This window comes from Punica granatum, chromosome 2 (assembly GCF_007655135.1).
Source record: "Punica granatum isolate Tunisia-2019 chromosome 2, ASM765513v2, whole genome shotgun sequence".
Taxonomy (NCBI): Eukaryota; Viridiplantae; Streptophyta; class Magnoliopsida; order Myrtales; family Lythraceae; genus Punica; species Punica granatum.
Genome location: NC_045128.1, coordinates 41,321,700 through 41,342,276, shown reverse-complemented (window position 1 = coordinate 41,342,276; position 20,577 = coordinate 41,321,700). Strand labels below are relative to the sequence as shown.

Here is a 20,577-nt window from a genome sequence, read left to right as displayed (position 1 = left end):
AAGAACAGATACTTTAATCCGACACGCTGAATCATGGTATTAAACAAACGTAATATGAGATTTAACCCATGTGCCAAAGAATTGGATGATCGATCAATGGAGATCGAGATACATCTTCTGATTAATGTCGTCGCACTGCAGAAGATCTTCAATGCGTGTATATACACCAAAATTACAATTTGAAAAAAAAAAAAGGCATAATCAGAGAACCAGGGCAATCTATTTTTCTGCCTGGAGTCGTTAATCGCTGACTAATATTAAGGCGTGTTGTCCAGTTAAATGGAGGATCAAAGTTCTTCCGGCGGAGGAAGGTTGAGATCAAGATCCAGGAGGACTCCGGTAGGCGGCTGCTCGACCGCAGATGACGCATCCAACTCGCTCCGGGCCTCACCCTCAGACCTGGCTCGGAACAGCACCGGGATCACCTGGCCCATCGGATCCGGCCTCCCGACCAGAGGCTCAAATGCAAAAAGGGGCCTCGCCATTATCCCTTGCCGTGAGCCATCAGCGAATGGGAACTGAACCATATATCCATTGCCGGCAGCCTGTCGCGCGAGGCCGAGCTGCAGGGGCAACGCATAGGGAACATCGGCCTCTCCAGACGACTCCTCCGTGCTGCTCTGTGCGGGGCTCTGCTCTGCAGCCCCGTTTGGCAGGGGGAAGTTGATCTTCGCCTTGGGGCCGCGGTACTGCAAGGCCGCAGCGTCATAGGCACGCGCCGCTTCCTCGGCGGTGTCGAACGTACCGAGCCAGACACGGCTCTTCCTGCCTGGGTCGCGAATCTCAGCCGCGTACCGCCCCCACGGCCTCCTCCGAACGCCCCTGTAGTGAGGCTCCTTGACGAAGCCGGCGTGGGCCGCACCCTTGGCCCCACCGTTCACCACTCCACGCTTGGCTTTGGCCGCCATTGCCTCGACTCCGGAGCTGCGATGGGCTGTGGCTGTTGAGTTGCGTATGAGGGGAAGTACTGAGAGCGAATGGTATGATAGTGGGGAGAGGTCTGAGGTCTGGGCTCGTCTTATATAGAAGGGGGAGGAGTGAGAAGAGTAGAATGGATCAACGGGGGGGTTGACTGGGACAGGGCGGCCGCACTCCTCCCCGTCGACGTGGCACGCGGTAATTGCGAGACGAGCGGCTAGAGGCTCTCATTCTCTGCAGCTTCGGAGCCGCTATTGCGGCTACCCAATGTCCGCTTCGCCGTTTCACGCTCCTCCGGAGAGCGTGCGCGCACGCGACTTCATGGTTTCTGCGGTCGGCAGTAACAAATTATGTGGCAACGGGTGTGTGAGATGAAGACTCGGGATAAGGAGGGTGGGTATGATCTACCCGTAGGCTCGCTGTCGTGTAGGAGAAGCCGAAGGGGGCATGAAGTGTCAGCGTCCTAAAGGAAGTGTCGCCCGCCGACCGCCGACCCTGTCAACAACCTTCCCCCCATACCACTCGCTCACTCCCTCCACACTGGTGAAAAAAGCTTTGATTAATAAATAAGTTAATTATACCGATCGTTCAAAAAATTTTATGAATATTTTAAGTTAATTCAAAATATTTTTTTGATAATTTATTGGTACAAAAAATATCAAAACCGTTTCAATATAGTGCATTTCGTCAATTGCTCATGACGCTGTTAGACGCGACGCGTCCTATGTGTCACTTTTGTTACGTAAAATCAATTATAGTGCACCACTTCATTTAAGATTATATAAAATTTGAAAAAATCCAATAAAAATACAAAAAAAAAAAGTAAAAATTCAGAAAAACAAATTAATTTTTTTTTAAAAAAAAGTTTAAAGACTTTTAAAATTTTTAAAAACTTTTAAATTAAAAAGTCGCGTGTGGATGACAAAAAATGATTTTTCATGGGTTTACCCAATATTTCTTACCGCATATTCCACTACATAATTGCTTAATGCACCATCTTCTTTGTCATTTTTCACAGGGACACATCGGTCACAGGTGAAAAGCGATGCGCGAATTCGCGCCTCTCCGAAAACTCGTCTCGAACTATTTCCTTATACTTCAACGAGGGAAGTGTCCAACGATGAGGTACCCTCTACGAAGCTGAAGATGCAGACAATCGAGCGAATCACCTAGTATCGATGCAACCGTCTTCCTCGAACATCTAGTGGCTTCAGCAGCATGTACCCTCCAATAACACATGCAATGCAAGAACGGCAAGATACGATCGGGGACAACAATCGCACAAAGCACCTGCCACGGGCCACTTTAACAAATGAAGATCGGTGCATCATTGTCCAACATTTGCATTGGGGCAATCTCGATTGCTCACTCTTGCGGGGCAAGTCTGAATTTTCTTAGACAATAGGGGAATGTACATGTAAAAGCTTGCAAGGATAAAGGTTTAAAAATAATTTTAAAATTTTAAATTTAAATATTTTTTAAAAAGTTTTAAAAATAAAACAATTTTTTTAAAAAAAAATTCTATATTTTTAGTATTTTTTATTATTTTTTGCATTTTTATTGGGTTTTTTTTTTTCAGATTTTATGTCCTCTTAAATGATGTAACGCACTATGATTGGTTAACGTAACAAAAATGACACATAGGACGCGACACGTCGGTAAAATATTAACGACGTCAAGAGCAATTAACGGAATGCACTATATTGAAACGGTTTTGAAATTTTTTATATCAACAAGTTACCAAAAAAATATTTTTGACCAATTTGAAACATTCATGAAACTTTTTGGACTACCAGTACAATTAACCCTTAATAAATAATAACAAAATAAAAAGAAATTAGAAGGAAAAAGAGGGGGAAAAAAAGCACATATTTTTTGGTATTGTACGAGGCTCTTTCGATTCTGAGCCGACTATGTTGACAAGGTGACACGCCTTGGTCTTATTCTTGTTCTTTAGCATTCCCACTCTCGGTACGGACACTCATCTTTTAAGATTCACTAATACTTCGGAACCAAAGGGATGAAACAAAACGATTTTATAATATTTGTGACTTACGACGAAGTCCCCCGAGGCCAAACCAGATGAAATATTGTTTTGTTTGGATACCGTGTCTTATTATGTGGTCAGGCCACTGATTGCGATTGGTATATGTCAAATTCACTCATATTTTCACCAAAGTGAAAGATAATACATTAGCCAAACTGTTTTGTAACAAATAAATCGACATTTACATTTGAAAGATTTCATGATAATAAATTTAAGAAAGAAAAAAAAATGATGTATCGGTTAAAAAATTATTTTTGTTCAATTTTTGAAATTTTAATTTTTGGTTGATTTTTCCATTCGTCGGTTCCTCCACTATCAACTCGATGGTAGGGCGAAGAGGAAAGTCTCGTCCATACCTTCTCAACAGCCTCGACAACAGATCAGGGAAAATATCTTTTTTCAAACAAAACTGTTTGCATTCTAAAAGTTTTACAATTTCAAATAAAGACATAGCCTGTCCTTCTTATCAATATTTATTGAACTTGAGAGATGCTAAATATATGCAAACAAATCTACAGATACCAATTGTTGCTAAAGTTATACGCTGATTATATGCCATTGTTGAATTTATTTATTTATTTATTTTTCCTTTTGCCTGATCGCCTAAGCAATTAAACCGCTGGAGTTTATTGCAAAAAGTAACAAGAATCCAATACAAACCTTGAAGTTACTACTTTTATTATTTGATACTAAGTTAATCTTTAATTTAATGGAAACATGAGCAAGAGCCATAAGTACCACTCAGAATCGATGACCGAACCCCACAGGATGACACCACGGCAAGGAATCTCGCGCAATAATCTCTGGAACCGAACACACTTGCTGTATACAAAGCTCGATGTTCGCAAAACTTGATACAATTGATTAACATTACCGTGTCCATTGAAAGAAAGCCCTGCGAGAGCTTTGCCATGCGATAGTCAATGAACACATGGCCAGAATTCTCACACCTTCCGACCAAAATATAGGCGAACAGAAGTCGTGTAAACAACACAACATGCCGGAACCATTTCATCCGACACATAATACGAGAGGCAACATTACGTAAAAACCATTTGTGCTTTCTAAATGATCACATATCCATTCATATTGTACACAGATGCTCCATGATCGCTCTACTCGCCATCTAGATTAATCCTCCATAGCATCAGAAAAGCAAAGATGATATCGAATATCTCCCAAGTAAAAGGTCCCCGGAAGCCTACACAGATCCATGTTATCTGTTCCCTGGGAATGCGAGAAGCAGGTCTCACCAACATCTGATTCAATATCTATTTTGACGAGTCCTAGAATCCTTATTTTGTGCTCTACTGAATCATCGGACCAGTCATCACACATCATCGTTGCAAGCTGGTTGAGGAAAACATAGTCAGTACATGCCCTTGATGGTCAGATCATCCCTACCACTAAACAAAAAATACAGGCTAAACACACCATATTCCACAAAGTTTGCATCAGAAGTCGCAACAAAAGGCGCCAACATCAGTTCCAACAAATGAAAATCATCTCAGAGAAATTCAGAATTAGAAAAACATCCAGTGGGAGATAATATGATGCAACATCAAAGTTTCTCTTGGAAGTAACACAAGATGATTCCTAAAAATATTTCATAAAAAATTTCACCCACTAACTCCTGGAAATCCACATTCATCACAGAGCATTTACACCATGTTTCAGTTCTAGGGAGGTATCCTGCCTGGTTTGTTATTAAATGATGACACCCTTACTTTTAAAATGCTATGGCAAAACATTAAACTGTTCTGTCTTTGCTCCTCGCTCTTCATCTAGTCTTCTCTCCGCCTACAACATGAAAAAACGAGGAGCGCACATCCTTTATTAAGTGGCGATGATGAGAAACTAAATCCAATGACTTATTATCAAGATTCAGGCATTGCATTGTGGACAGACATTAATTTTCCAACCACAGAATTCAACATATCCATTGGGTGAATCACCTAGAAATGATTTAAGAATGACTTGACAACCCCATCTATCAGCGATTTCATGACAGGTCTCCACTCCCGCAAATTAACTTCTAACCATTCCGTGAATCTGCTATGCTATTCCATATGACTTTCATAACGATTTCTGAAACACCAAAGTGAAGATCTGCAACTTTCCACTTACCAGAAATATAAAGCAAGCAAGGGACATCAAGAGGTCTACAAGTGATCGCTAGATACCTAATTCAAGAAAAACGAAACCAATCAGTGAGGCCACCTAAAGGCCAAACTACCATTTGACTTCTGGTGGCATAATCAAAGTGGACAGAATCGCGTGCATACTTCTGGAAGTGGCACAAATTGCATGATTGAATGACACAAACATTAAATTCTAATGTCACCACCAGCAATATAGCTACGATCCTGATTCTAATATAAGCCCTTATCATGATGCGAAGAGCCTAATGATATGTACACACCTGGATCAAGTAAAAATCGCAACTTTTATCCTCAACAATACAAAGAATCAATACTAAGTATTAGCCATAGAGAACTAATCAGACCCATCAGAGATGCAAACACGGCACATCTGAGCTATAAAAGGAAAAACTTTACTCTTCAGTTATTTGGGGAGTGCAGTCATGGAAGTACCTTCGGGAAGCCAACCGTAGGTGCGGCGAGTGATGGAGAGCATCGAAGTCATCAATGCAGAGGAAGTTGCGTTGTGGTAAGGCATCATCGACTCCACACAGGCGCTTGCCTCCACCGGGGTCCTTCAAAATAAAGCAAAACACAATCAGTCGACGGTACTTAGAATAAAAATATCGGCCCTTTATCGGCGGGAACGGAGAGACGGTGGTTACCTCGAAATGAGACGGGATGCTGGCCTGTTGGTGGCGGCGCGAAACGGGGAACGGGCGGCCTTAGCTTCGGAGGCGAGCTTCGCCGCCGCGTTGCGGACGGAGGCTGACCGGAAAATGGATCTCGCAGAAACAAAGGAGGCCATTGCTTGTCACGAGACACCGTTTCGGATTGGGAAGACAAGAAGAAGAGGAAGGAGGTGCCCTGTACTGTTCGTTGGGAGGTTTTGGAGATCTAAAACCCTATTCCAAACGGGGCATTTAGGGTGTGAGGGAAAACTCGGGACCCGAAACCGATTCGACCCGAACCGAAAGAAGAACGAACGAAAACCGGAAAATCGTAAATGAATTTTTCGGTTTTCTTCTTCATTTTCGGTTCTCGGGTTTTAGAAAAATAGAATACTGGAAACAAATATTATATATTACGATAAAAAAATTTTAACTTTATATTATTGAATTGAAAATACTTTTAGAACTTTACATTATTAAATTAAGTCCTTTTAATTTTTATTATTTCGAAATATTTGGGATAAAATCTGTTCATATTTAAGTTTTTTCATGGGCTTGCTTTGGCCCAACTAGTCTATCATGGGCCTCGGTTAGCCAACCTAATGCATCACGGGCCTGCATTGGCCCCCTTGTCTAGCATGGACCTACATTGGCCCATAGCTATCATGGACCTGCATCAGCCTAACTAGACTATCTTGGGTCTACACTGACCCAACTAGTCATAGGCATGCATTTACCAAACTAATAATAGGCTTGCATTGACCCAGCTAGATTATCACAGGCCCGTGTCGACCCCACCAACCAATCATGTCCACCAGCTCGATGAGCTTTTCAAGGCCTAAATGCCCTTTGGCGGTAGGGCTAGTAGGTTACGAGATATAGTAGCTTTAATGGGCCATCGAAACATCACACTTCATTTTGGAGAAGTTGACCATGCTACACGAACATTGCGCTTAGGTTTGGAGTTGGTTCCTATAGGCCCATCAAGCCCATTAACACTAAATTATCATAGGCCCGATGGGCCTATAAAAACCGATTTCAAGCCCAAGTACGACATTCACGCTTGCAGAGTTGAAATGACTGTCATGTGCTTGCATTGGTCCAACTAGACCCTTGGAACTGCACCGGTCTAACAGGTCATGGGCCTGCGTCGGCCAAACTAATTATGGGCCATCGGCCTAGTGTCATAAACGTGTGTCGGCCCAACCAATCTATCATGTTCACCATCCCAACCAGTCTATCAAAGGCCTAAATACCCTTTGACGATAGGGCCAGGAAGTTAAGAGATATAGTAGTGTTGATGGGCCTAAAGGTACCGACTCCTGCCCCAAATGCAAAATTTGCTCTAGCATATTCTAGTTTTACATAATGAAGTACACGACGAATACGGACGAAATTTCTTTCTTCTTCTTATTTTATTAAAATATATGATATAACAAATGAAGTAAATATTAAGACACAAGGATCTTTTTTTGGCGCATAACAAGATTACTACTCTCTTCAAATGCTCAAACTTTCCGACTTCACTATATTTAGATTTAGATTTAGATTAGATTAGATAGATAGATGATGAGCTCGGATATCCTGTTTGGGCCCCTTAATTCATTATATGCCTTGCAGTCAAATCATAAGGCCCCCTCATGGTGTCTGCATGGAGCCAAATTGACGGCATAGGCTCTCATTCTTACCCTCTTCGCCTAAGCACAAAAGACGATCAGCCCGGCTAGCCCAAAGGAAACATAGTAATACAAAACTACACCGTGTATAGATGATCACGGCCCTCATTCAGGCCAACATCCAACTGAATTCTAGGTCATGTTAAATAGTCCAACTGAATGCTACATCGATAGTCCGAGAGCCTAAGCCCATTATCTAGATTTAACAGGGAAATTTTACTCTCTCAACCTAATCTCGTTAACACGCTCAGTAAGGCAGACAGCCCGCGGCCTTGGATGAAGAACATGGGTCAATCTTAGCCCAGTCTGTCAGAGTATGACAAGCCACTTAGGTCTTGGTCATAATGAGAGCATATCCAGTCCCCTTTGCGCCAGCCACGCTGGGCTGGTCAGAATTCCGTCACCACAAACGAATTTACCACAATATTCAAAACACCACATGGCACATACACCATGTACGATACGGTATCTGCTTACATTCTTTTCGCACTTGCTTATAGAGTCTCCATAGCTGAAAAGATTCCCGTTAGCAACGGCAACTGCCGCTGCCCCATAATGACCCACGCTAGAAAATATATACCGTGCTGCTAGATACAAGGGACTGGAACCAAATATGAAACTCATCGGAGATCTTAAGAAATCCTGCCAAAACTGCTGCAATCGGGGCATTCACCACGAGCATAACATTTTTTTTCACTCGACTTCCTTGATGATCCTCCTTGTACGTAAAGGTTTCGTAACAACGGTTCCACGGGCACTGTGAGCCTTCCTTCTCTCTTCTTTCCTCTTCGCAGCATCAATCATGATGCGCCTCTGGATACCTGCTTTGTATATTAACTTAGGCAAGTGCCTGTACCTGCAAGATTCACCATCCATCACAATCAATATATGTGAGAATCACCATTTGTAGGCCAATCCCATCCCTGAGATGATTTCTTTCCTTTGTACCAAATGCAACATTAGAAGTAGCAAACATTAGCATATTTGTTCTCAATACTAGACGAATGGCCATGATATAAAGTTGAATGTGTGAGAATCATGTCTCCATTTCGGTGATATCAACTATGCTCCTACGTTGGCCCTTGGTAACCAAAAAGAAGGGCTCAGCTTGATGCTCTTGAGGAGCAGAAGAAGAACCCATAACACTAAAAGGCCTAATAGAGACGAGGAGGAATTCAATACTACACATACCACAACCTTTTTCTCAAATTGGTAGTCATTTTGAAGATTCAACGTACCTCACAATACGCTTGACTTCAGGGAGATGCTTGTAGCGATTCTTAACAGCTTCATGATATTCATGCTTCCTCTTCTCCCTAGGCAAAACCTGCAACATAATAGCTCGACTCAGCAGATTGAATATGAGAATGTTGTGCGAGAAGAGTCTTTTGGTGCCATATGCAGCGAGAATATCTCACGTCTGTATTTGCTAAAGTATAAAATTTTATATTATTTGTTAACTCCTCTCATATCATTATCTAAGAGATTCTGCGACATCTAGTTTTATTCAAGTAATGGAAGTTGAAACTATCTTCCAATCAATCTAAAGATCACAAACTATGAATTGAGATAGACCATATCAAAGACGATGTGTTAGATATCACAAGTTGCAGACATTAAGTCTGGAGCAACCACCCAGTATAAATATTCCAAGGTGTAAGCAGTTAATGGCAAAGCATATAATTGGTTGAACTGAATCCAGTAACATATGGTAGCATCATCTGAGTTCTATACAACAAATGAGAGGGAAAAGAAGCACTTACAACTCCCAACTGTTCGGATGCTTTAGCTTTCCACAGCCTTAGGTTGGTGTCATCACTCCCAGATATAATATAACTGGCATCACAGCTGAACTTGACACAGAATACCCTGCAAGATAAATATAATAATCAAAGAATGAGTTATTTCAGGTCATGATTCCATGCATTAACAAAACAACTGATACTCATGGATGGGGTTTTTTTTTTTTGGCTGAATCACTCATGGACAGCTTATAAACAAAAACTTGTGTTATTGTCAATTAGAATTGTTACAAAAAAGAAGCAGCAACGTGAATATGGGAACAACTTCTGCATGAGCATTCGATTAAAATGCAAAGCTCTGAAAGAAGTGAAAACCTTTGCATTCTCTTAGTATGATAGATCTCCCTGCTATGACCTCCATTATAAGGGAAAATTCTAACCTGCGAAAAACAATATTACATCAAAGAGTAAAGCTACTTTCTTCGTTGCTAATCATACTGATTAATATATGTAGGGCAACTGACAGTTCTATCATAAGATCCGGTCACGAATTCTCGGCCAGTTGGTGAATAATCAATATCCAACCTGCAAAAGGACAAGAAAACAGTTCAGATCGATCTGATCTAGAGAGACATCCAACTGGACTATTAGAAAGAGAACACATCATACTTGGAAAAAAGCAGAAAAACAATCAAGAATATGCCGTCTTACACAGCAGAAACATGATCCTGGTGCACATTTTTTGATTCGTCCAACTTTCTGGCATCATAGCTATAGCAATTACAATCCTCATTTGCCTGTGGACATGGGCGCATTACACCAAATCACAACACTAAATAAAGTCGTATTATGTACAAGAAGACCAAAAATATATAATAAAAAAAAGCACTGATATGCAAAGAATGAAATCATTGTGTTCAAATGTACTAACAAAAAACAGTTCAAGTTGTATCAAATGCTTTAAGGTCAAAAGACTGATTTTTCATAAGAAGAATCAATTACACTGCAAACAGTTAAGAGAGTGCCTCCAGCTTCTGTCAATAATGTCTTTAAAAAGTTAAAAGTAATGCCAACACGTCCTGACTCTACTTAAACAAGCCTTCAATCTCATATTAAGCACATATCTTTTAGTCAAGTCTAATAACATGTCAAGAGTTGACAGAAAGGAAGAATTAAAATACTTGGAAGTATCTTAACAAGAAGATTCAAATGACTTGACTTACAGCAGTGAAGTTCATAGGCTCCATTGGATTCCATGCAATAGCATTAGTTCTTGTCTGTGCAAGAAAAAAAAATTCAGAGTTTTGAGTAAAGTAACATGTAGAAACTGTCTAAATAATAAAACAAACTTTCAATTTTCTAAGCAGGAGAATATTTTGGCCTTCTGAGGCAGATTTGTACAAACTTTATGCTAGAAAACTAATTATTACTAAAAGAAATTCAAGTCATTGAGAGCCATCATTACCATCATGATTACTTTCCTCACAGGAGATGACATGCGTAAATCATATATAGTAACGCTGCGATCGCTGTACACAAAGAAATTACCAGTAAACCATATATTATAAAATGAGATACTAAAAGAGAAATGCCAAGGAACACAAAGGTACACTACTTCCAGGTTTATATATATATATATATATATATATATATATTGTGTGTGTGCATATTTCCTTGTGCACAATGTTTCTCATTAGCAGATGTCATTATCAACTATTCTTATGCTGAAGGATGTCATGCAACTCCTTTCATAGAAAAACTGAGAAACCAATGATGCACTAGGCTTTTGATCCAATCGAGAACTGATGGTTGGTGCATCTCGACCCAGAATAAAGAGTCACACAATGCTTTCTTTAATCCTACTCAAGCTTCTAGAGGTGTCAACCATACCCTATTGAATAATGAAAAATATTTCTTTAACTCAGTCATAGCTTTATCTGAGAGATACTATGTTCCTAGCACTGTTTCAACAACAAGAAACTCATATTGTTAAGCAACATAATTTAGGTAAATTATGTAATGTGTTCTTTTCAAGGTTAGGAAGTAGAGTCAATCATTTAGCCTTTTGCCTTCCATGTCATACGCGAAGTTACAAAAATAATCACTCTACCATCTACGCTTAATTTTTCTTTTTTCTACTAGTAACCACACACACAAAAAAATGTGATTGTATTTTCTCTCCAGCAGGCAAAAAATCTTCTTCTCTTGGAAGAGCCACACTTAATAAGTATACTTGGAAGCATATATATCATTTAACCTCTTAACAGCTTCTGAAAGCATTCGATAAAAAAAATATCTCAAGAATGACCAAAGAACTGTCAGAGCATAGCCATGGGAGCCAAATTCTTAGAAGTGAAATATTTTTATAATACGTGAATTAAGTGAATACTTGGAAGCATATATATCATTTAGCCTCTTAACAGCTTCTGAAAGCATTCAATGAAAAAAATATATCAAGAATGACCAAAGAACTGTCAGACTATAGTCGTGGGAGCCAAACTCTTAGAAGTGAAATATTTTTATAATACATGAATTAAGTGAATTGCATGAATACCTAGCCGATGTTGCCAAGATATCAGGTTCTCCCGGATTGAACTTAACAGATATAATGGAGTCTGTCCCCCATTCAAAACTTTTAACTGGCTGAGACCTACATGCAAGAATACACAATTAAACCAAAGAAAACAATAGAAGCTTGAGGCATGACATGCTAGCCAGCAAAGAAGTGCAGGCGTCAAGCCACTGGCTGCTAAAATAAACTAGGTTTATGACCTGACCTGTTGTGGTTCCATACATCAACTTGGGCACCGCCTGTTGCAAACAGTTCACCATCCCACTGGTGGTCCACAGCCCTGGGAATGACCAAGATAGCTTGAGATACAACAGAGATAATCAAATAGAAAAGATAGCTAAACATAATAGCTGTGATGAGATAGTATCTCCATTAAGATTCCTAGAAAACTTACCGAAAAGCATTCTGCCGAACATAAACGGCAACCGGCTGACAATGAAGAATTAAAATTGTCATTTAAGTCATAGAAAGATACATATTTAAGCTTAAATATGACTGCATAATGCAGCAGCATTACCTCAGTGGAATTTTCACCAGGAGGGTCAGCTGACTCCTCAAGTGTAGCTATAGGAACATTCCAAAGCCGAACCCTAGGGGGAAAAAGCAATTAACCATGTTGTCAGTTACGACCATGAGAACGGAAACTTCATGTATTGTGGGAATTGTGGGCACCATATATGTTGGAAAGCATATTAACCATGTTGACCTCAGTTTTTGAAGGGAAAAAATAAAAATTAAAAAATATACCCAGTGAAGAACTTACGTGCAATCAGCTCCACAAGACACGAGAACTCGCCCATCTGTAGATGCCGTCAGACCTTTTACTGCCCCTTGATGACCAGGAAACTGACAAACTGTTCGCCTGTCCATGAATTCGGAAACAACAATTTAGTAGAATATCCGTGTTAATAATTCGGAAGGAAAGGGATATTGTACATAGACTATACGGGGAACACGAATTTGGATTAGATATCCCATATTACTCCAGATCTTAAGTAGCAGTAAACATACCTTGAAGCTATATCCCAAAGTCGTATATCTGTAAAGTATAACATGAAACAAAGTTACTATGATGACTAAAGAAAGATCAGTGGAGGTATATAATGAACTGAAAAATATAGAGAGCAAGGAAACATGCGGATCTTTAGCCAATATTCAATCTGACTGGACAATGCCGGCACATTTTTTTGCAAGGTAGCCATGGAGAAGTTCTATAGGAAGTTAAAATAGCAAAGAAGCATCAGAAAAATCCTTAAAAGAACTGATAAAACCTTCTGCATGCATTGAGTTTAAAGCAAAGCAAGGGAAAAAAGGTTCCCTATATTGAGAACCCCAAACATAGCAGCTAAGATTGAACAGTCCCAGAATTTCAATCCCATGTCTGTGGCACAAAACTGCATGCTCGCATACTAACTTCCAAATGTAAAGGACAATCACATCCAAGTAACATATAACTACCTCCGTCCATCGAGCCCGAAAATATTCCTTTTAAGTAACTTGGATTCTTTGCCATACATGATACAGCATCCACATGCCCATCCATAGCCCCAATGAACGGCCTTGCAAATATCTGAAAGACCACCATTGCAAATATAAAGTATGCTTCCAAATTACCATCGCATAAATTAAATACCAGTGACCAGCGGAACAAAACAAAAAGAAACGTGGAAACCAAAATATAAATGCATATCCAAAGAAACGAGACTTCGATTTTCCGGCCAAAGCATAAACGCGTCGGCCAAATATAGCATTACCTTATCCAATTTAGCAGCATTTAGGGCTCGGACGTATTCCACCGCCTTCTCTTGAGTCCGTAGACTGGGGTCGAAATTGCGAAATACTCTCTGATAAAATCGAAGTCATTCATAAGTCGGTTTTTCGAGAAAGGAGCTAAAGCGCAGCAAAGTTCGAGCTCAACTATACGTCACCTGGAGATCCTGACTGCGCTCCCGAGTGAATTCATCGGTGGAGCGGGAAATAACTTTCACTCTCATTGCGTCCGTCAACCGCGAGGAGCTCGCAGGGAACTGTGGTCACTTATAAGACAGCAGAGCGGAACAAGCTACAGTTGCAAGGTTCCGGCGAGAGAAGCCCCAGAGACAAGAAGACGGCGACGGGCGAGGAAGAGGAGCAGCAGCCAGCACGGCGGAGGAGGAAGGAGAATCAGTTAAAAACCCTTGTCTTGTTTGCGGCGTTGAGACGGAGATGGGACCCGCCAAAATTATAGCGCGCCCGGCTGGTTAGACGAAATAGCATGGGCCGTGGGCTGACACTCTGGGCTTTTAATAAGCAAACGGGTTCCTCATTGGGCCTGGTTTTGGTTTGTTTTCATATTCCATGTCTGGTCCAATAGCCTAGTAAGGTTTACAGGCAGGCTGTGAACTGAGAAATGAACGTGAGAAGCTGTACGCGACGTGTAATATATACATCTATATCTATATATTACAAATTACCCGCCAATTCTTTCAAAATTTAATAATCGTAAATTTAAAAATGATTTTGTAAACTCTGGTTCAGAATTAAATTTACCTCTTTTTCTTTATTTCAATACCAATTAAGTTTATTCAATTAACTCCGATTCAAAATTAAATTTGGTATTAGGATATCCATACAGAAACATAGATGGATGTGGATTTCGCTAGTAATGCTTAGCCCGGGAACACGAGACAAGTTCAACTCAATAATTTATACTAATTTAAAATATATTACATGAAATAATAAGTTTATATCTTTAAAATGTAACTCAAAAGTATTCATACAAAATCAAACTTCCCTCAATATAAAAAGTATTCTATTTGCTTAGGAAATCAGACACGGGTATATGTATGAACTAATCAATACTTTTATGAGGTGATATAGAGTCAGTCAAATTATAAGGTACCTGTCAAAGTTTGGTCACCCGATGGCTACCAATAAAATAAAACAACACACGTTAAAGAGGGTACAACACAGTGACATACTTTCTTACCTAGTGATCAAGAGATTCTAAATTATACTAGTGGTGAAATTATATATGCTCATTTATTAATTATCAAGATTTTTATTAAGCCCAAAAACTAGCTCAGAATAGAAACTACGTCTAGCGACAAGGTGAAGCTCACCGGCAGAGGGGAGCACGTACCCAGGCTTACCCATGGACGGACATACTCATGAGACTCAGATGAGGGAAAAGGAAGCAGGACAGTCCCGCATTCGTTTGCCAGGCCTTTTATCGGTTCGTCTTGACGTGCTGAAGATCATGTCGTCAATTCATAAACTTGATCGCCTGTAGAACCTCCCCCGTTTTTTTTTCTTTTTTCTTTTTTGTAAGTTCTGTAGAACCTCTTACGTCAATATTCTACAGTAGAACCCCTCGAAGAACATTGATGATGTGCCCAAGAATGCAGTCCAAGACGAGGCCATATCTAGGTCGGGTCCTATCACTCGTTCCATGGCCAAGAAGCTTGTTGCAACTCTCCCCGGGCCCTTTACCTTACTTAAGTGCTTGGAAATAGGAGACGAGGAGTCCAGCCCGAAGTGATGGCCCATATTTTAAAAGACTTCAGCTGTTACGAGAAGATAATATTTCTATGATATAGTTTCCCTTAATTAGATATTATTTCCTATATTAGATTGAGTCAGCAATCTTAAGTTTCCTATTTCAGATTATTGCATTATTCTATTTTAGGAAAGTAATCTAGAGGATATCAGATATCAGTTTCCTATATTATTAGGTGTCAGTTTCCTATTCTAGAGTCAATGGAGGTGTATTCTCTCTATATAAATATGCACCTTATTGTAAGAGAAGAACACAGAATTTGATGAATTTTTGAATGAAATTGCTTAGAGCGTTTCTTATCTTTTCTTATCTAAACAAGTTCATTGTTTAGTGGCGAAAACCCCGATTTTTATCGTTCATCCTTGAGCGTGGCGAATCAAAACGACTTTTCTTACTCGTGGCGAGTCATCTTATCGAGTGAGTTTAGTTGGTTCTACCCTCCACCCTTCTTTCTTACCCAGTTCTGGTTCGTGAGCCTATCATTTGGTATCAGAGCTTAAGGTTCTGTTCTTGTTGGCCGAGTGAAACACGTGAAGGAGTGTATACACGAGTGTTTGGTGAGGAATTATTCTGGGAAACACAATGGATGAGGAAAACATCCATCAGGTTCCGAGGGGACTCACACTCGAGCAAGCCCAGTTCCTTGGGCTTCAGCGGGGGCAAGAGGAGCTCTCTGCACGGCTCAATGTGGTGATCTAGGCTCTTGATTGAATGGCTGTGGCGCCTGCTCCTCCGCAACGTGCACATCGAGTTCCTAGACGGAATGTTCGAGTAGAAGATGAAGCTGACTTGGAGGATGAACTTCCTGAAGAAGAAGAGCAGCCTGTTCCACGAAGGCAGCAAAGGGGAGTCGGTAACAATCTCAAATTAAAGATTCCGCAATTCAAAGGTACGAGTTTCCCTGAAGAGTACCTCGAGTGGGTCCTGCGCGTCGATAAGGTGTTCGAATGTTATGAGTACTCCGAAGCCCAGAAGTGCCAACTTGCTGCCCTCGAGTTCACCGATTATGCGAATCTGTGGTGGGAAAACTTAAAGGCGCAGCGAAGAAGAGATAGGGAAGATGGGATTCGTAGTTGGCGGGAGATGAAGCGCATCATGCATAGAAGATTCGTGCCCGAGTACTACAAGCAAGACTTGTTCCTCAAACTGCAGAGTATTTGTCAGGGAGGTATGTCTGTTGAAGATTACGTCATGGAGTTCGAAATGTTGTCAATGAGATGCGAACTGAGTGAGCCACGGGAGCAGACCATTGCTCGATTTATTGGTGGCTTGAACAAGGAAATTGCGGATATCGTGGAGTTGCAGCCCTATGTCTTTTTGGAAGATGTGATTACGCTGGCCAATAAGGTGGAAAAACAGCGAAAACGCAGCAAACTCAATGCATCGCGGGTGCTTTACCCAAAACCAGTGGCTGCTAGTTCAGGATCCTTTTCGAAGTGGAATGCGCAGCAAAAGGTTGTAGGAGGCTCTCAAAGGCCTCAAGCTGAGGCGACAAAGGGAAAGGAGACGCACACTGATCCGCAACGCCCTGTTCGGAGTCGAGACATCAAGTGCTTCAAATGTCTTGGATTAGGACACATAGCTTCCCAATTTCCAAATCGGCGAGTGATGACCATCCAGAGCACTCAAGAGATCGAGAGTGAAGATGAAGGGGTGGATGAGGAGGTTTCTGGAGGTGCGCAGGGAGAGACTATAGAGTTTGCCGATGAGGGTGAGATGCTCATGATTCGTCGAGTCTTGAGTTCCGAAGCAAAGCTGGAAGAAGAACAGCGGGAGAATCTTTTCCGAACTCGGTGCACCATCCAAAATAAGGTGTGCGGAGTTATCATCGACAGTGGGAGTTGCACCAATGTTGCTTCTACGACCTTGGTGGAGAAGCTGAATCTGGCTACTACAAAGCATCCATGCCCCTATAAGTTGAGATGGCTGAATGACCAAGGCGAGGTACGAGTCACTCAGCAAGTTTGTATTCCATTCTCAATTGGGAAGACCTATAAAGATGAAGTATTATGTGACGTGGTTCCAATGAGTGCAAGCCATCTTCTGTTGGGAAGACCGTGGCAGTACGATAGGAGGGCTTTGCACGATGGATACAAGAACACTTATTCATTCACCAAAGATGAGAAGAGCATTGTCCTAGCACCGCTTAGTCCACAGCAAGTGCAGAAGGACCAGAGTCCGAGTGCCAATGGCTCGAAGAAAGAAAGCTTGGTGATGACTCTTGGAGAGCTTGAGAGGACTTTGTTGAACTTCAACTTAGTTCTCATTCTGTTCATGAAGGAAGCCACACCTGAAGAGCAGGTTTCTCTTCCGTCTCGGTTCATGGCTCTCTTAAAGGAGTTCGTTGATGTATTTCCTGCGGAGTTGCCGGAAGGGTTGCCTCCGAGTAGGGGGATTGAGTATCAAATTGATCTCGTTCCTGGAGCGGCTTTGCCTAATCGACCGGCATATCGTTGCAATCCGAATGAGGCGAAAGAGCTGCAACGACAAGTGAATGAATTGCTTGAGAAGGGTTATGTACGGGAGTCCATGAGCCCATGTTCTGTACCAGCTCTTTTGGTGCCCAAGAAGGATGGATCCATGAGAATGTGCGTCGACAGTCGGGCCATCAACAAGATTACAGTAAAATATCGTTATCCCATTCCTCGACTAGATGATATGCTTGACGAGTTGAATGGTTCGATGGTGTTTTCAAAGATCGATCTGAAAAGTGGATATCATCAAATCCGCATGAAGGAGGGAGATGAGTGGAAGACAGCCTTCAAGACCAAGCATGGTCTATATGAGTGGATGGTTATGCCATTCGGACTGTCCAATGCTCCTAGCACATTTATGAGGCTGATGAACCATGTCTTGCGGGAATTCATTGGCCATTTTGTCGTTGTTTACTTTGACGACATTTTGGTCTATAGCAAGACCCTTGAGGAGCATGCTGAGCATCTTAGGAGAGTTTTCGAAATTCTGAGACGAGAGAAGTTATATGGCAATATGAAGAAGTGTCGATTCTGCCAGGACAAAGTCGTCTTTCTTGGCTTTGTTATCTCTCAGCAAGGCGTCGAGGTGGACGAAGAAAAGGTCAAGGCTATTCGGGAATGGCCCACTCCCACTACCGCATCCGAGGTGAGGAGTTTCCATGGCTTGGCATCCTTTTATAGGAGATTTGTAAAGAATTTCAGCACTATACTTGCTCCATTAACTGAATGTATGAAGAAGGGTACCGAGTTTAAGTGGAGTGAATCAGCCCAACGAAGTTTTGAGATCATCAAGGAGAAGCTGTGTGCAGCTCCTATCTTAGCCCTACCTGACTTTTCCAAGACGTTTGAAATCGAATGTGATGCATCAGGAGTTGGAATTGGAGCTGTTCTTATGCAAGACAAACGCCCAATAGCTTATTTCAGTGAGAAGCTAAGTGGTGCGAGTCTGAACTACTCGACGTACGATAAGAAGTTTTATGTTCTGATCCGGGCTCTTGAGACGTGGGAACACTACTTACTTCCCAAGGAGTTTATCATTCACACCGATCACGAGTCCCTAAAGCATTTGAAGGGACAAAATAAGCTGAATCGAAGGCATGCCAAATGGGTGGAATACTTGGAGATATTTCCTTATGTCATCAAGTACAAACAAGGAAATATTAACGTCGTGGCTGATGCCCTATCTCGAAGGTATGCATTGATTTCACTCATGAATGCTAGGCTGCTGGGGTTTGAACTGATTAAGAGTCAGTATGTGGATGATCCCTATTTTTCCCCAATTCGTTTGGCTTGCGATAAGGGCGTCGTTGATGGGTATTACCTGCATGATGGATACTTGTATAAGCTTGGCAAGCTTTGCATTCCGAGTGGATCCGTTCGTGAGTTATTAGTGCGAGAGGCACATGCTGGTGGTTTAGCCGGCCATTTCGGAGAGAAGAAGACTCTTGAGATGGTCAAGGAGCATTTCTACTGGCCAAAAATGATTCGCGACGTGCATCGGATTATTGAACGGTGTATTACTTGCAAGAAGGCAAAAAGCAAGGAGGCTCCCCATGGCCTATATATGCCTATGCCAGTACCGGACCAGCCATGGATTGATCTAAGTATGGATTTCGTACTTGGCTTACCAAGGACTCAGAGGGGCAAAGACTCGATTCTGGTAGTAGTTGATCGCTTCTCTAAGATGGCTCATTTCATTCCATGTCACAAGTCCGATGATGCTGCCCATGTTGCTAATTTGTTCTTCAAAGAAGTGGTGAGGATGCATGGTATTCCTATGAGCATTGTGTCTGATCGGGACCCTAAGTTCCTAAGTTACTTTTGGAAGACCTTATGGGCGAAGCTTGGAACTAAATTGCTATTCAGTACGGCATGTCATCCGCAAACTGATGGTCAAACAGAAGTGGTAAATCGTACTCTCTCCTCTTTGATTCGAGCTGCTGTGAGTAAAAACTTGAAGAGTTGGGATACTTGCCTTGCACTAGTTGAATTCTCTTATAATCGGAGCATCCATAGCACTACTAGGAAGACTCCTTTCGAAGTGGTTTATGACTTCAATCCTATTACACCCCTTGATTTGGCACCCTTACCAACCAGTTCAAGATTGTGTTTCGATGGCAAGAAACGGGCCGAGCAGATCAAAGCTTTGCATGAGCAAGTGAAGAAGCAGATTGAGAAGAAAAACGCAGCTTATGCTCAGGGCGCGAATAAAGGAAGGAAGCCAATTCATTTCAATCCAGGTGATCTTGTTTGGATTCACCTTCGTAAGGAGAGGTTTCCAAGTAAGAGAAAGAGTAAGCTGATGCCGCGGGTTGAGGGTCCATTTCTTGTCAAGGAGAAGGTTAACGACAATGCCTACAAGATTGAGTTGTCCGATGATTATAATGTTTCAGCAACCTTCAATGTGAGGGACCTATCTCCGTATTTTGAAGATGAAGAAGATATGGATTTGAGGGCAAATCCTTCCGAACCGGGAGGGGATGATGTGCCCAAGAATGCAGTCCAAGACGAGGCCATATCTAGGTCGGGTCCTATCACTCGTTCCATGGCCAAGAAGCTTGTTGCAACTCTCCCCGGGCCCTTTACCTTACTTAAGTGCTTGGAAATAGGAGACGAGGAGTCCAGCCCGAAGTGATGGCCCATATTTTAAAAGACTTCAGCTGTTACGAGAAGATAATATTTTTATGATATAGTTTCCCTTAATTAGATATTATTTCCTATATTAGATTGAGTCAGCAATCTTAAGTTTCCCATTTCAGATTATTGCGTTATTCTATTTTAGGAAAGTAGTCTAGAGG

At 41.5% G+C, this 20,577-nt stretch overlaps 3 protein-coding genes across 8 annotated transcripts; all 3 read right to left on the bottom strand.

Annotated features, from left to right (window-relative positions):
• Window positions 1-34: 34 nt before the first annotated feature.
• Window positions 35-1,007, bottom strand: LOC116196236 (ethylene-responsive transcription factor 4-like). Its single transcript, XM_031525865.1, has one exon. It carries the CDS (start codon window positions 906-908, stop codon window positions 288-290), a length of 621 nt encoding a protein of 206 aa, XP_031381725.1. The 5' UTR covers window positions 909-1,007; the 3' UTR covers window positions 35-287.
• Window positions 1,008-3,825: 2,818 nt separating this feature from the next.
• LOC116193456 (protein NUCLEAR FUSION DEFECTIVE 6, chloroplastic/mitochondrial-like) lies at window positions 3,826-6,012 on the bottom strand. 6 transcript variants are annotated; one of them, XR_004154313.1, is made up of 5 exons: window positions 5,772-6,012; window positions 5,560-5,681; window positions 5,093-5,148; window positions 4,693-4,765; window positions 3,826-4,315 (listed from the first exon to the last, which is right to left on the bottom strand). XR_004154313.1 is itself a non-coding variant. In XM_031522156.1 (4 exons), exons 1-3 carry the CDS (start codon window positions 5,912-5,914, stop codon window positions 5,141-5,143), a joined length of 273 nt encoding a protein of 90 aa, XP_031378016.1. In that variant the 5' UTR covers window positions 5,915-6,012; the 3' UTR covers window positions 3,931-4,315; window positions 5,093-5,140. The 6 variants fall into 6 exon arrangements, 4 of the variants coding, with proteins under 4 accessions (XP_031378016.1, XP_031378014.1, XP_031378015.1 ...); XR_004154312.1 differs by lacking the exon at window positions 5,093-5,148 and having other exon boundaries at window positions 3,931-4,315; XM_031522156.1 differs by lacking the exon at window positions 4,693-4,765 and having other exon boundaries at window positions 3,931-4,315.
• Window positions 6,013-7,788: 1,776 nt separating this feature from the next.
• Window positions 7,789-13,962, bottom strand: LOC116197565 (DDB1- and CUL4-associated factor 13). The gene is made up of 17 exons (XM_031527740.1): window positions 13,696-13,962; window positions 13,522-13,611; window positions 13,226-13,337; window positions 12,779-12,806; window positions 12,531-12,629; window positions 12,285-12,357; window positions 12,162-12,196; window positions 11,973-12,047; window positions 11,750-11,845; window positions 10,661-10,724; window positions 10,419-10,472; window positions 9,907-9,992; window positions 9,720-9,780; window positions 9,571-9,635; window positions 9,217-9,322; window positions 8,692-8,780; window positions 7,789-8,309 (listed from the first exon to the last, which is right to left on the bottom strand). The coding sequence occupies exons 1-17, from the start codon at window positions 13,759-13,761 to the stop codon at window positions 8,147-8,149; spliced, it is 1,362 nt and encodes a 453-aa protein (XP_031383600.1). The 5' UTR covers window positions 13,762-13,962; the 3' UTR covers window positions 7,789-8,146.
• Window positions 13,963-20,577: the final 6,615 nt, after the last annotated feature.